The sequence below is a fragment of the Acipenser ruthenus genome, chromosome 2 (genome assembly GCF_902713425.1).
Source record: "Acipenser ruthenus chromosome 2, fAciRut3.2 maternal haplotype, whole genome shotgun sequence".
NCBI classification, from domain to species: Eukaryota; Metazoa; Chordata; class Actinopteri; order Acipenseriformes; family Acipenseridae; genus Acipenser; species Acipenser ruthenus.
Window position 1 is genome coordinate 13,903,604 of NC_081190.1, and position 15,012 is coordinate 13,918,615.

The 15,012-nt window shown below is 35.6% G+C and overlaps 1 protein-coding gene across 4 annotated transcripts in view; it reads right to left on the reverse strand.

Moving 5' to 3' along the window:
* Positions 1-10,278: 10,278 nt before the first annotated feature.
* The window catches only part of LOC117403920 (A disintegrin and metalloproteinase with thrombospondin motifs 3-like), a 92,911-nt gene continuing 88,177 nt past the window's right edge, over positions 10,279-15,012 (reverse strand). For all 4 annotated transcript variants that reach the window (XM_034902502.2, XM_034902497.2, XM_034902491.2 and 1 more), the window contains 2 exons: positions 14,225-14,342; positions 10,279-12,848 (listed from right to left, as the gene is read on the reverse strand). In XM_034902502.2, coding sequence (XP_034758393.1) covers positions 12,313-12,848; positions 14,225-14,342 — 654 coding nt within the window. In that variant the 3' untranslated portion in view covers positions 10,279-12,312. The remainder of the gene's footprint in view (positions 12,849-14,224; positions 14,343-15,012) is intronic.

The following is a 15,012-nucleotide window of genomic DNA, read 5'->3' on the forward strand; positions in this document are numbered from 1 at the left end:
GGATTTGACTTTATATTTAATTGCTTTGCTCAAAATACCAGTTATTCCTTTATTTATCTCTGTTGTTACTGACTATAGATTATATTGTTTATTATTATTATTACAAAAATGTTCTCTTCCAAATGACTGACACCTGACTAGCAAGGTTACTTTGAAACTGATATTAGGTGCTTACTACCTTGAATTCAGTTATGACATATATTTAGGGCCCAGTAGTACAATCCTTTAGGGCAGTAGGGATAGCATTCTTGTCAAGGTTAGAGAGTTGGTCGATAAAGGAAACCATGAAAGTCAGATTTGATTACCATTATATGTAGAAGTAGAACCCGTCGCCAATGTAAAAACGGTTAGACAGTGCAAAGGTAGGTTCCTTTATGACTGTTCATTAGTAACTTTCTTGCCACAGCCAAAACAATTAAAATATCTAGACAACAGCTGTCAAGTTGAGATTCAACACATTTTGAGACAAGCACATTTCTCATGTAGTGTATTCAAGTTGGCCTGTGAATGAGCAATACATCTATTCTCTTAGCCTTGATTTTCATATTCTTCTTTTGGGAGAAACTCACAGTAATGTTGAGCACTGATGAATGCAAATGCAATGCTAATAGGTGCTTCCTCTTGCAGCCCCTGTTTAAAATACTTTTAAAGGTGTGTGTCAAGGTCTTAACTGTCTCAAGGCTTACAGAATATCAGAGGCAAAAAAGAAACTTCATTCGCATGTCAATTGTTTCTTTGAGCTAGTAACAATAGTGGATTCATGCCAGAAAAAACAAAAGAATATTGAACAAACTGTACAGAACATACATAAATACATCAAACAAATGTGCTAAATCGATTATTTGTGGGTGTCTGTTCATTTTAGTTGCTGTCTATCTCTGTATGCTAATATTACATAACTTATCTATAATGGTTTGGGGCATTTCATAAGCATTTATATAACAATGTAATAACAAGGCCTAGCATTTTACCTTGACCCTCAGGGGTATTCTTGCAACATGCTCTATTTTTGCAATATTACAACAAACTGCAATGTCAGCTGCTCAGGTTTAAAGCATGATACATTTTCGTTAACAGTTTATTTTATTTAATTTTTCCTGTGGGCCTCCATATGTATTTTTCAGAAAAGGAATGTGGGATTTTATGTATTGTAGAATGTGTTTATTTGAGAAAACGTGCATGAGGGAGGTCATTCATTATTTTTATTAGGAAAACTATCCTTTTAAAATATTAAGCTAATAAAGTACTATGGGTAAACTTATTTCAAATTAAGAACGTTTCAGTAAAGTCTAATCCTCAACGGAACAAGATGCTAGCACAATGTGAAATGTTTTATTTAGTTTAACTGTTATTACAAATGGAAATTGATATGTATACTGGCCAGGAGACAACATATTTGAAACACACATCTGTGTAGGTAAAACTGAAAAGAAATATTGGATGCAGAGATTAATGAATTGTCAGAATTATTAGTAAATTGCAAAACTAAAGTTGATTTTGTGGATATCAGGCATTTCATGGAAAGAAGAACATAATAATATACTGTAATTCCAAAAATTCCCAAAGCCTGCCATATCAATACATTTGAGGATGAAACTGTATGTAACTCAATCTGAAATACAAAACAGCTACACAAATTAAATAGCATACAAAGTAATTAAAAGGCATGCCTGTCAGAGATTTGCAAAATACCTGTTTTTGTAAGGCATTGCTTCACTTTAGTTCTAGCAGTAATATCTCTATATTTTACAATACCATGCTGTTGGATTAGGGTTTGATCTTAGTTTCAACTTCAAACATATCTGTGTGTTGCTTGCCATTAAGTAATATACGATTTAACTGTGTGAAAGACATTGAAAACTATGACTATAATGTGACGGGTAAAAATCATTGACAATGTTAAGACATACCATTCAGAATCTGATGAGATTAGTTGTTAATCAGTTATTTTACCTGAATTGCTCTGTGTACTTTTCTTTCTGGCATGGTAATAGATTTATTTGAACAATTATCAAGATGCAATTTCAATAACTTCTTTTCCATTTCAGTAATTGTAATGGAAAATGTATTTAAACTGGGTAACAATTGGTCAAAAACATTTGGAAAATTACACCTTCTTTTGAGATAATGCTAACCATCAATGTCTGTTTGTGACTGCTTTTTTGGACAACATAATAGAGTCATTACCTGCAGACGAAAAGAGAGCTAAGGAGCTGTATGTTCACATACACCATGTGACAATATGAGATGGTACATTAACCGTGACTATTTATGAATACTGTGTAATCTGTCTTTCCATTTACCTTTTTTGGACAACATAATTACATTTTTTTTACTTTAGGAAAAGGGAGATACCTTCTTCAAAAACACAAAAACAGGTTTATTTATTTATTTATTTTATTTTATAGATTCAGGTTTAGATCATCTCCTACTAGTGTCAATTTACCTGGACATTTTGACCCTTAAAAGGTTAACCATTGTAAGGGTACATTTTAAAAAATCTCCCTATATCTATAGTGGTTTAAAAATACACTTTTTCGGCAATTTAGGTTTACGTGTAGTTCTCTCCTTCCAAATTCAAATGAGTCGAATAATATTAAATTATAGGAGGATATATTTAACTGTGTCTTTAGGCTACTTCGGACAGGTCTAAAACTCAACACATACACTGACCTCCTCAGAATGCGACGAAAGCAGAGGATGTCTGGTGAACCTTTACATGTGGACTGTTCTTTCACCAGATGCTGTCTGTGAAATCAATGACATGTGATGTTCTGACTAGAGAGGGTGCCTCAATGCATGAAAGTGCCAGTCCTGCTAACTATGGACCTAGATGTTTATTAGTAGTAAAACTACTTTGCCCTTGTTCGGTACAGTTACACAGCAAACATTAATATAGTGTAAAAGACTGTGATACACAAATATTTTATACTGTGAATCATTTTAGATATGTGCTACATCAAACTTGTTTTTAATTCCAAATGATTGTGATTTTTTTTTTAAATAGCTATATTTCAACCTGTCAGTTACAAAACACTAATTTACAATTAAATAATGCCCACATTCTACAGCAAATAATTTAGTATGAAACATTTCCCTGTACTGCTATAAATAACAGCAGCTTTCACGAATGTCTTTGATGTCTACTTTATCATACTTGCTTTAATCATTACCTTGTAAATTACATTCACTAATTAGTGCAATGCTTGTTACAACAATTAAGTAAAGGTTACAGTTTTTCCTTTCATTTTAAATTAATGATTTATATATTTTTTTTCTTGGTGGGTTGTCTGTATCACTCATTTCCCCCATGTCAAGCCTTTTTTGTTTAACCTACCTCCTTCATGTGTGATAGTTTTATTGAATAAAAAGCACAGTATGCAAGAGATGTCTAAAAATATTGTTGAAAGGCAATTTAAAAAGATATAGGGACAGCATTTTTATCGAGTACTTATTTATCAATGTGCCCATTGATTTGGTAACACAATTCTAATTCCAATTCAGAACAGAAAATAGGAGGCACTTTTTTACACACAGAATTGTGAGAGTCTGGAACCAACTCCCCAGTAATGTTATTGAAGCTGACACCCTGAGATCCTTCAAGAAGCTGCTTGATGAGATTCTGGGATCAACGAGCTACTAACAACCAAACGAGCAAGATGGGCCGAATGGCCTCCTCTTGTTTGTACTTTCTTATGTTCTTAAGTTCTAATAAAGCTTTCTCTCTTTTCCTTTGATCATTTGTCAATTCTACCTCAGAGCCATTAATTCAAAGTACCTACTTCCAGTTTTCTTCAAGTCATTTACTGACATTATTTTTCTCAAACCTCAATATGAACATTATTCACCATCATTAGACTATGTAAGTGTTACTGACCCTTGTGTCATTCCTTAACTGGCAGATAAAGACCTATGGGGGTGGAAGGATCATTAGTGCTATTGTAGCGTACTGCTGTGGGGACACAGAGCCTCTTTGTGGCTTCGAACTTGGTTTCAGGAGACTAGGGCTGCGTCCCAAACCACACCCTGGCTCACTCGTTACCTTCCCTTGAGGGGCAGAAGTACTATGTTTGCCATCTTAAGGGTTGTCCCAATTCCTTAGGGAACGAGTGAAGGGTGTTTTATGTGCCCTTCACTACACCCTTCGACTGAGTGTACAAAACAGTTGACTTCTGCGCAAGTGTTTTTGTGCTGAAGTCCCAGAACTCTTTACGTTAAAGGCAAGAGACAAGTGGGAACAATTTGCAAATATGGCAGATGCGGCTGCACATAAATGTAATGTAACTGTAGTTAGCTAGGAAATTGTAGATATTGTTAAGTTATTTAACAAGCAAATTATTTGTGAAATGTACTGTTGTATTGAGTTGCTTAGCTAATAAAATTAATCTTTTTAAATCTATGATCACGGTTTAAATAAGAACATAAGAACATAAGAAAGTTTACAAACGAGAGGAGGCCATGCAGCCCATCTTGCTCGTTTGGTTGTTAGTAGCTTATTGATCCCAGAATCTCATCAAGCAGCTTCTTGAAGGATCCCAGGGTGTCAGCTTCAACAACATTACTGGGGAGTTGGTTCCAGACCCTCACAATTCTCTGTGTAAAAAAGTGCCTCCTATTTTCTGTTCTGAATGCCCCTTTATCTAATCTCCATTTATGACCCCTGGTCCTTTTTTCTTTTTTCAAGTCAAAGAAGTCCCCCGGGTTGACATTGTCTATACCTTTTAGGATTTTGAATGTTTGAATCAGATCGCCGCGTAGTCTTCTTTGTTCAAGACTGAATAGATATATGATTAGAAAATACATAAATATAAATATATGATTAGAAAATACAGCGAAAAATCTTTTCAGTACATATCGATTGCTGAAATTAATTATCTACAAATTAATTTCATGGGACAAGTTCAGCATGGAAGAGGCGGTCTTGGTCACAGTTCAGCTCCTCTTACATGGCACAATGCAGCCCCAGCTCAACAGAGGAAGCTGGTAGTCAACGAGGTGCAAAAGCAGGAGGAGAGGATGAGGCCATGGAAAGATCGGCTGGCAAGACCTCTGGATTATGGAACAGTGCAGGATCAGTTTCCTCATCAGGTCAACATATGATGTTCTCCCATCACCATAGAACCTAAACCTCTGGCCCCTTTATCTAATCTCCATTTGTGTCCCCTGGTCCTTGTTTCTTTTTTCAGGTCGAAAAAGTCCCCTGGGTCGACAATACCTTTTAGAATTTTGAATGCTTGAATCAGAACACTGCGTAGTCTGATTCAATCATTGAAAATTCTAAAAGGCATACAGGAAAGCTTTTTTATAACATTTGTTCAGTTTTCTTAATTCAAATTGTTGTTCTGCTCATAATTTGCCACAATAGTATTTCTACTGGTTGTATATTCTGTAAAACACAGTACAATTATTACAATATTCTGACCGTGCCAGTTAGTACTGAACTTCTCTCATTTTTAACTGTAATATGTTCTTTCAACAATAATAATTTTATTTGTATAACAGTTTAACTTTAAATGATTTTATAACATGTATTTCTAATTCAGGTACTTAAATATAGCAGTCTCTTTGATAAATTGTAATTTTATTTTACTTCATTGATATACACAGAAGGCAAGAGGCTCATTTTTAATTAGGCTCCTGCTTGGCAGCAAATGCAACCCTGAATATTAAAACTTAGGACTGCCATACTTTAATACAGACCAATAGCTTCATGCATTTACTAAAGTTATTATATTAAGTTTCTATTTAAATACTTTTGTTTTTTCTTACTATAGTAGAAACACAAACCTATTCTAGTTCAATTGTTCCTAGCATATTATCTGTGCTCCAACTGTTCTCACTGGATTAAAATGTTTGAGGCTCTGAGTCTAATTAAAAAAGATGCTTTTGCCTGATAAGGGAGGTTTGGTACATTCAGCAGGTCGGCCTGACCTTACACATTCACTAATCATATTGTTCTACTGTTATACTAGAATAAACAGGAATATGGAATCCTACAGTATTCTCATAGACTAATACATACAGAGTACTTTAAAAGCCTGATACTTGCAAAAACTTAAGTCTTGTTAACAGGGCTTCCATCTCTACATTCCCATTCCCATCATCAGTGGGAAGACTTCAAATAAAGTAAACTGTTTCTATCAAAGAGATATCTTTCTCTGCCGCACACACCTTTCACTCAAAAAAGGTGATTGCACCTTGTACAAAGAAAGACTTTTAGATTCATTCGTAACAGCGTTATAGTCCAATGCTTGGAAATTTGTGAGGTGACATTCCTTATTATTATTATTTATTTCTTAGCAGACACCCTTATCCCGGGCGACTTACAATTGTTACAAGATATCACATTATTTTTTTACATACAATTACCCATTTAAACAGTTGGGTTTTTACTGGAGCAATCTAGGTGAAGTACCTTGCTCAAAGGTACAGCAACAGTGTCCCCCACCAGGGATTGAACCCACAACCCTCTGGTCAAGAGTCCAGAGCCCTAACCACTACTCCACACTGCTGCTTATAATCATTTTTTTTTGGTGGAGGTGGCACATTTTTGTGAATACCAGATACATTTAACATTATGACCAGGGTAATAATTCACGTAATAAATACAGCCACTGAACAAAGACTATTTTCTTTTATCAGCAAATGAGCTACAATCGCGATGGGACTATTGACTTTCATGCAACAGTATTCTCCGAGTAGACAGTAGATTCTGTACTGACAGTTTTTTTGTATTCGTCTTGAAAAGCTATTTGAATTATGTATATTTTTTAAATGCGTGTTTAATCCCATTAAATTATTCAGAATGAAAGAGATAAAATAGGGAAGAATAGGTCTAGTTCATTACACTTTAAAGCGGGTATATCTATTTAATTTCGCTAGAATAACCTCAGCATATGAATTATGAGTTTGGTTTATAGTAAAATAGCTCTGGAAATCACATGACGGAGGTGTCTATTGAGAAATAATAGGCTTTGTGAGAACCCTGACGTGTCAACAATACAGTATATAACTGGGAAAAAGTAAGATAATTCTATACACAGTATATTTTATGTTACTAAATGTCCAAATGCATTGCCATTTTGTAAAACAAAAATCATCATAAGTTTCAGCATGCTTTACACTGCACAGGTTTTTGAGAAATTGCACGTTTGTATAGATGTTTGCTGACCCTACGACAAGGATAAGCTTACAGAAATGCACGAATGGGTTGTGAAACATGGCTTGAAGGAGGACGTTAAGAAAGGCTACACTATTTCCAGAGCTATGATTTTGATATCTGTCTCAGTAAATTTGCGGTGAAAAAAGATGTATACAAGAACTGCCCAAGGAACCTAGAGGAACTTTTCTGAAGCAAGTTTTCCAAAGTTATTGGAAAGTCTATACTTTGCTGCCAGCTAGAAGCAAGAAAGGCAACCAGTTTTATTTAACATAAGCAATACAGCATTATAACACATGACTTTGGTCATGAAATACATTTGTCATGTTTTAAGGTCTTTTTATATGTGACATTTATATCTAAACAGCCCTCTAGCCACCATCACTAATAGCATAAGGTGAAGTGAGGTACATCAAACTGTACATAGCTATACACCACAGAGATTTTATAATTAGTATACATGCAGCATGTGAACAACATTAAATAAAAAATAAACACATGTTATAGCATTCGCTTGAACCTCACTGCATTCCTGAAAATCCTTACTCAGTAGTTGACAAGAAATGGTTTAGTAACATCTATTAGCAGATTCTACCCGATGGTGAAAAGCAGGGGAAGGGGTTAGTTGTGTCGATCACTGTTGAAGATTTAATTAACTACAGTTAAACAGTTCAGACATATCTCACTACTAAATGATGAGAAGGAACCCTGATTCTCTTGGTAGCTGGAATATTCTTGCAGTAGTCATGCTATTTCCAGGATCTAAAAATACATTGTTTAACTGATTATGTCTGTTTTTTTAAAAAAATACATGGCAACAACTTATCACTGGGGATTTTAATTGCAGCCTGTGACAGGACATCGTCATTGGTACGGCAGTTGTTTACCAAGACTGAGAATGAGATACAGAAGGTACAGTGAAGCGCTAATGCACACTTTAATAATAATAAATAAATAAATAAATAAACAAAACACGAAAAACACACAAACAAAAACACATTAACAAAACAACAGGCATAAGGGCCAAAACAAAAGGTCTACACAAAACTCTCACAGGCATAAATAACACAGAACGGGGCAGCACGGGGCAGCACGGAACACGGAACATGGAACACGGAATACGCATCTCTAACTCCTCTAACACCAACATCAATCCCAATCAACCTACTAACACTCGTGATCACCCTATTTATACACCATTCCCAAGTGTTTTTGCAGGGAGGATTTTAACGCAAGAGAAAGAGCTGAGCTGTGACTGAGTTTAAATAGGGAGTCAATGATGATAGACAAGTGAAATTAGGAAGTAGTGAAGCCCTGGTTCACCCCCCCCCCCCCCCCCCCCGAATTTCACAAAAATTAACATAGATTGTTCATTAACCAATGTAAATTACCCAGGTATAATGAAGATCAGCAGAACGTAGTGGAGTATCCTGCAATGGTAATGACATCTCTGATCAAATGGTTTGTAAGAATGAAGTAAAACAGAAATGTCTTTATTGCATGGCATGAAAAATCAAAAGTGTTAGAGACACTCAAAGAAACTGTGAAGTCATTATCTGAAAGCAGTTGTCTGTATCATTCATGAGATTTCCATGCAAGTTTTTTGTTTTTAACTGAAGACATTTACACAAGAAAAATGTCTCGTGTAAAATGCTTTTTTGGGTTTCCGTTCGCTCAGTTTATTTTACGAGTAAACCGGGCTTTTCATCCGACGTCATGCAAATGAATGGGAAAGGTGGGGGTTGATAGGTAAATTAGCTATGTGTAAAGAACTCGTGCTGTTTTTGAAGATTACTAGGGAATTTTTGTGAAAATGTGGTTTCCGTGCGCAGAGAACTGGTACACGAGTGAATCTAAGCTGCTGTAATAAAGCAAAATACCTCATGCCTGGTTGGTTAATAATGTGTTTTACGGCTATATTAGCGTGGTGTCATATCATTAGTAGTGAATACTTTTCAACTAATTTATCTTACGACTCATTAAATTTAAAAATGAACTCGGAGTATAAAATGAAACTGACCAACAGGTATTGCAGATCACCATGGCTGAAAACCAATCCTTTCATTCAAGCAATACAGCATATAGGGGATTAGGTGATGCTTTGTATACTATCCTAGCTTAGAAACCCTACTCGTCCGGACGGCTGGCAGCTGCTGAGGAAGCATTCAACGCCACGCTTGGGCAAATATGGCTAATGGTACTTGAAAGCAAGGTGGCAGATACTGATGAAATGGACTGAAGTGCATTAGTTTGTTCCCAAAATTGCCACTGCCTGCTGTATCCTGCACAAACTCTTAACAAAATGAGGTGTTCAGGAATCAGGCTCCCTGTGAGACACATGGGGAAGGTTACCAGTTACCAAGACTCACGAGACAAAAAAGAGCCACTGCCTTTCTAAACAAGCGCAACCCATGTTACTATGGGTGGTTATGCAAAATCCAACCAGCGACTCAAAAACAAGCCCAGTCCCACTTATTATAACATGCCAAACTGGGTGTGGATTTTCCCGTGTGTTTCGTCATTTACACGAGTAAATGAGATTTATTCTACCCCTCTCTTTGGCCATTTTTTACGGCCACAAACCTGATTTCATGTGTAAATTGACCTGCATGGAAAACCCATTATTGATATGGCCAGCGGAACAGTAGCATTGAAAAGGTTATAGACCGTTAGGTTATATACAATAACCCTGGTTCCCTGAAATAGAAATGTTATCCATTACAGATTTGGGATATACCAAAGTAGTATAGTTCAGCATGCACAGTAAATCCAAAATGGATTTAGGTTAAAACCGATAAATAATATCCATTTAGATTTTGTTCTGTTTAAATCAAAAAATGCATTTTTGTCTGGCAGTGTTTGGACAGTGAATGTTTTTGGTTATTACAGTAAATTATGTTTACAAATATTATAAAAAGGTGACAATGGCACTGACTCATGTGTTATCCAGCCCACCAACATTTTAGACAGTGCTCTGGCCAGTGACAGGAGAAGTAAATTAGTTCACAATACCATGGGAAGAGGTTCTGGACAAGTCCCATTAATCTGGTGCTAGAATATTGGACAGGACTGTAGAGGTACACTGAACTAAAGTTAAAACCTCACACAAAAGAGACACCTTTGAAGTTTTGTTAAAATTTTATTGCTATGTGCTCCCCAATACAACAAACAGCATCAGTAGTGTACACTTAAAACAGAAAAAAATGACTTGGTACAAAAGGAGCAAAACAGTAAAAAATAATAAAAAGAATCTCTGCATTCATATTTTTACATTTGGGGAGTACTGGGGATACATACATAATATATCCTATATCTGTTCGAGGCTCAGGGATTGTCAATATAAAATCTATAAAATACTAGCTTCTCTTTGACCATAGAAAGCCTTGCATAAAAGTAGCAGCAATTCTTTAGAGGCAACGAGTCAAGGGGTTACATTACAAGCAAGACAACAAAAAGACTTCCATAGTGTAGCACTATGTGCTTCAATACTGTTAGTTGCCGACTACACTTACTGTATATATTTTTCTTCAACTACCCCAAATTATCATGGAGATAATTTCACAATCATGTCCTCAAATAATTTTGCCGATTTTGTTTTTAAAAAATAAACAACAATAATAATAAAAAAAAGAATATTAATGTTTCTTTAGTTCTACATTTGCTGTGATAAAAAAAACAGCTTTGTCTGGGGAAACTTTACAAATATTATAATTGCACGTCAATTTTTTTAGTAAACTATGAAATCCTAAAATGCTTGTCAAAACCGTTGTCATATCTTTGTTAATTTAAAAATGGTCCTTAGAGTTAAACTTTTTTTTTTTATTTAGTTTTGTCAGCCATGGTCGTTGTCACATGCATTTGACATGTACCATATGTAGTTAGCATCATTTTTCCTTCTATGATATGTTGGCAAATAGTTATTCACTGCTTTTTTATCATATTTATTACTACATAAAATGCTGTAAGAACATCAATATTTAATAAATATTTTAGGTTCTCATCCTATATACAAGTACTATACAGCAACACACAGGAGAGTATGACTGTCTGAACTGTGAAAAAATAACTGATAAAACTGATATAAATTACTCATATTGCTATTGCAGTCAGGTGCGTTGTGCAAGTGAGGTGATACCTGTTGAAATAAATAGCTCTCATCCATGTATTTACTTCTTTTAATTACAGATTAGCTTAAAGGCAACATGTGTACTGTATAAATGGTATTTAAAAGGTCCCCTACAAAAAAAATGACCTTGAAAGCGTGTCTGCCTTTTGGAACGTACAATGAGTATGAATGGCATCTGTAAATGAAAACGTTCTTTTGCATTACTCACCTATCAATCCATCAGTTCTATTATTTTGTAAGGACACAGTACCTAGAATACAGATTTTTTTTTTTTTTTTTTTTACAAATTACAGCACTGTAATTTCAAGCCAGCACCATTCAAACTATTAAAAGAAAAATGAAGTGGTATCTTTTGACATAGAAGCAGAGCATGCTTTTATTTTTGAGTTTTTTTTTGCCTATGCTATATATATTTTTAGAAACAAACTGAAACTGAAATTTGATCACATGAACATATTGTCTTTCAGCTCATTTACAATGAATTGTTGCACTGTATTTCTATAAACATTAAGTTAAGGAATGGCAGGCACCCAATGTCCAGGTAACATATGTAAAAAAGAATGAATCAGTACAACTTGCCTTCTTTAAAAATAATACTGATGTTTTGCATAATACATTATTTACACAACAGCTGCAATTGCTTATAAATATCTAATATTTAACAAAAACAGGCAAATTAGTAAAAACAACAAATTTGCTGGAGTCCGGTATATTCTATATAACTTATCTTTTTTTTATTTTTTATATTTTATAGCTTCAGCTGAAGTGCAAAACTTCCTTGACTTTTATTAGAGGAACAGCCAAAGTAATCCACCCTTTTTGAGCATATCTTTGGTGCGTTTCCAGTCACTACAGACAAATTACTGATTTACTGGTAGAGGAAGCCAATAACACACAAGTGAACCAGCACTTTTACTATTTTTTGATCTCTATAAATGTTGAGAATTTGAAAAGGATTTTTTTGCAGGATGCACCATTATGTCCACATTGGTTTTACAAATAGTTCTTGTTATCCTGGTGCCCACCTTCATCTCTTCACAGCAGAAGACCTGGTGGGCCACCTCCTGTCCACATGTCTCTCAGTCTTCCTTGTAAATGCCTCTGGTGACAGAGGGACTGATGAACTGCTGTTACTTTCAGGTGGTGGATTATTGACTACCAATGCAGAGGAATTACTGGCGGTTTTGCTTGAATGAGGCTGGTATTGCATTGCTACCAACCTGTAAGTCTTACTGCCTGCATATTTTGACTTCTCGTCAGCTGCAGAAACAACCTGATCACCTTCTGTGGCTGGTCTACGGCTTTGAGGGCCTTTTCTGTTGGAAACAGAGACTGAAGGATATTGTGTGGAGGTTGGTATGGTTACGAGTCCAGGAATCTGAACAGATTCAAAACTGATTTCTTCTTCGGTGTTAGCTGCTTCAGACAGGAATGAAGGAGGGAGAGTGCTATTGTGCTTGCTGCAGGACTCGCAACAAAGCTTACTGTAACCTGGGATAGAGCAGTATCTTGCGAGCGCCTCCATCTGACAAAATATGGACTTGTCTCCTGTACATGGTTCATCTGCAAAAAAAAAAAAAAGATTATGCTTAGAACATTGAAAAGCTAGTTCATTGAAAAGTAAAACAAAAAAAATTTTAAAGGCCACACTATTCTTGCAGCGTTTCAGAACCCACGTGCGTCCTTAATTTTAGATTTAATCTTCCCCATTTAATCTATGTCATTACAGTCTTTAGGGTATAGAATTAAATATGAAGACAATTGATCAGAAAATAGCAGGTACGATTTTAGACCGGAGTCTTTCCTTTCTACAGTTTGTCTAATTAAGCTCAATTGTGAACAATTAGGCTTAGAGTAAAACTTGGAATGAGATTAATTAACAGGCGGGCAGCTTCATTTAAAAACAAATCATTGCCTTTATCAGTCTCACCACAACAAGCATCTAACAGTACAACAGAGAAGAAATAACAAATTCAAAACAAAGACATGGACATTCAGAACTGAATCTGAATGAGGTTCAGACAAATTATACAACTATTTGTGATTATTATTATTATTATTATTATTATTATTATTATTATTATTATTATTATTATTATTATTTTTTTTTTAAAGAGCAAGAAAATGAAAATACAGAATTTGGAAGTACTTCTGGTCTAGTGTTCATAGGAAGCACAACATTGCCACTTAGTGCTTCTGTTTTTAAAGCCTGGTAAAACACACACCTCCTGTGGAACTTTGTTTAAATAAAAAAAGTTAGTAATGTAGTAGTATCATTGTTTTAATCAACAGTCCAAAGCCCTTTCACACTGGCTTGCTCTACCCGGGTCGCGACCTGGTGGCATGCGGGTCGGCTCTGTGATTTCACACTGCTTTTTTTCGACCTGGGTGACAGAAGCAAGGACACAGTGTGTGTATGCAATGCCCCGGAAGCAGCAGCGTTCACATGACCTTTCATCTGTTCAGGCTTTCAAGATGGCGCGCTTGTTACGGATGCTTCCCTCCAAACTTCTCTGGATTAAATCGTTGTCCCAAATGTTGATTAGAGCAAATGTTTCTTCATCCCTGCTGCAATCTGGCTCAGGGTGTGTCTCAACGAACAGAAATGTGGCTAAACAGAATAACATGAAGTGGCTCGCAAGTTCCTTGCAGAAGTGAAACCTTCACGCAGGCGTGGCTCTGATAATGATAATATAGACTTTAAAAAATTCAGTAATTAATTAAGTGCCAAATACAAAACTATCATGTAATAATGTACTTGAGTAAAAATGAAACACACAACAGCATGTCTGATTACACAGTGCCAAGATGTATGAATGCTTTGTGAAGTCTGTGCATCTCAGCATAATCTGAAACTGTCCGGATGAGCCGAGATACCCGGAAAGCATACACATCTTTTGATTCAATCAAATTCTGTTTAAATACGAACATTTACATACCATTGCAAGGAGCAAGCTTGCATATTCTGGCAGATTCTGGTTTCTCTCCATCACAGTGATCCCCAGTGCGACATGTGACAGATCTGCGCTCAGTTCCTTCTCCACATGTTACAGAGCACTGTAAGCATAAACAGAGGGAAATAACCACAGTCAATTCTCATTAATATGAATTTCTAGGGACCAGCAAAAAAAGGTCTTATCAGAAATTCTAATTAACAATGAAAAGTATTAAACATTTAAAAGTACTGTGTGTTTAAATACTTTCAAAAAGTATACATTGCAAATGAACTGCACTTAAAACCGGCATGTTCCATTCTGATCGTAACATTTTTAAACCACAAAAGCATGGCGTCCTCAAAGTCAGGGTAAATCAGAAACATAAGCCTGTACTGTGTAGCTCGTTTTTTTACAATGGTTGACAAAGTGCTCATGGGAATGTTGAAATCTGTAACATCTTTCTGTTTCTTGTACGCAAGGATAGTGCATGTTTTTGCGTGAGAAAGTATGCCAACTTGAAATGCATCATAGGCTCTGTAGTCCCCAGACAGCACTAAAATACAGTGAAGAAGCACTAATCTGGATGCAAGTTAATACATTTCCCAATATCCTTTACACTCAGCTGTTCAAACTAGGGTGCTTAGTTTTATTTATATTTTTCTACCCTGGGAGGGCTCCAAAATAATTCGTACTAACAGGACATTCGTGTTAAGTGAATTTGTATTATGAGAAGTAATTTACAATAAGCAACTGCTAAATTTAGCCGAGACCTTGTAGAAAATTCTTACTAT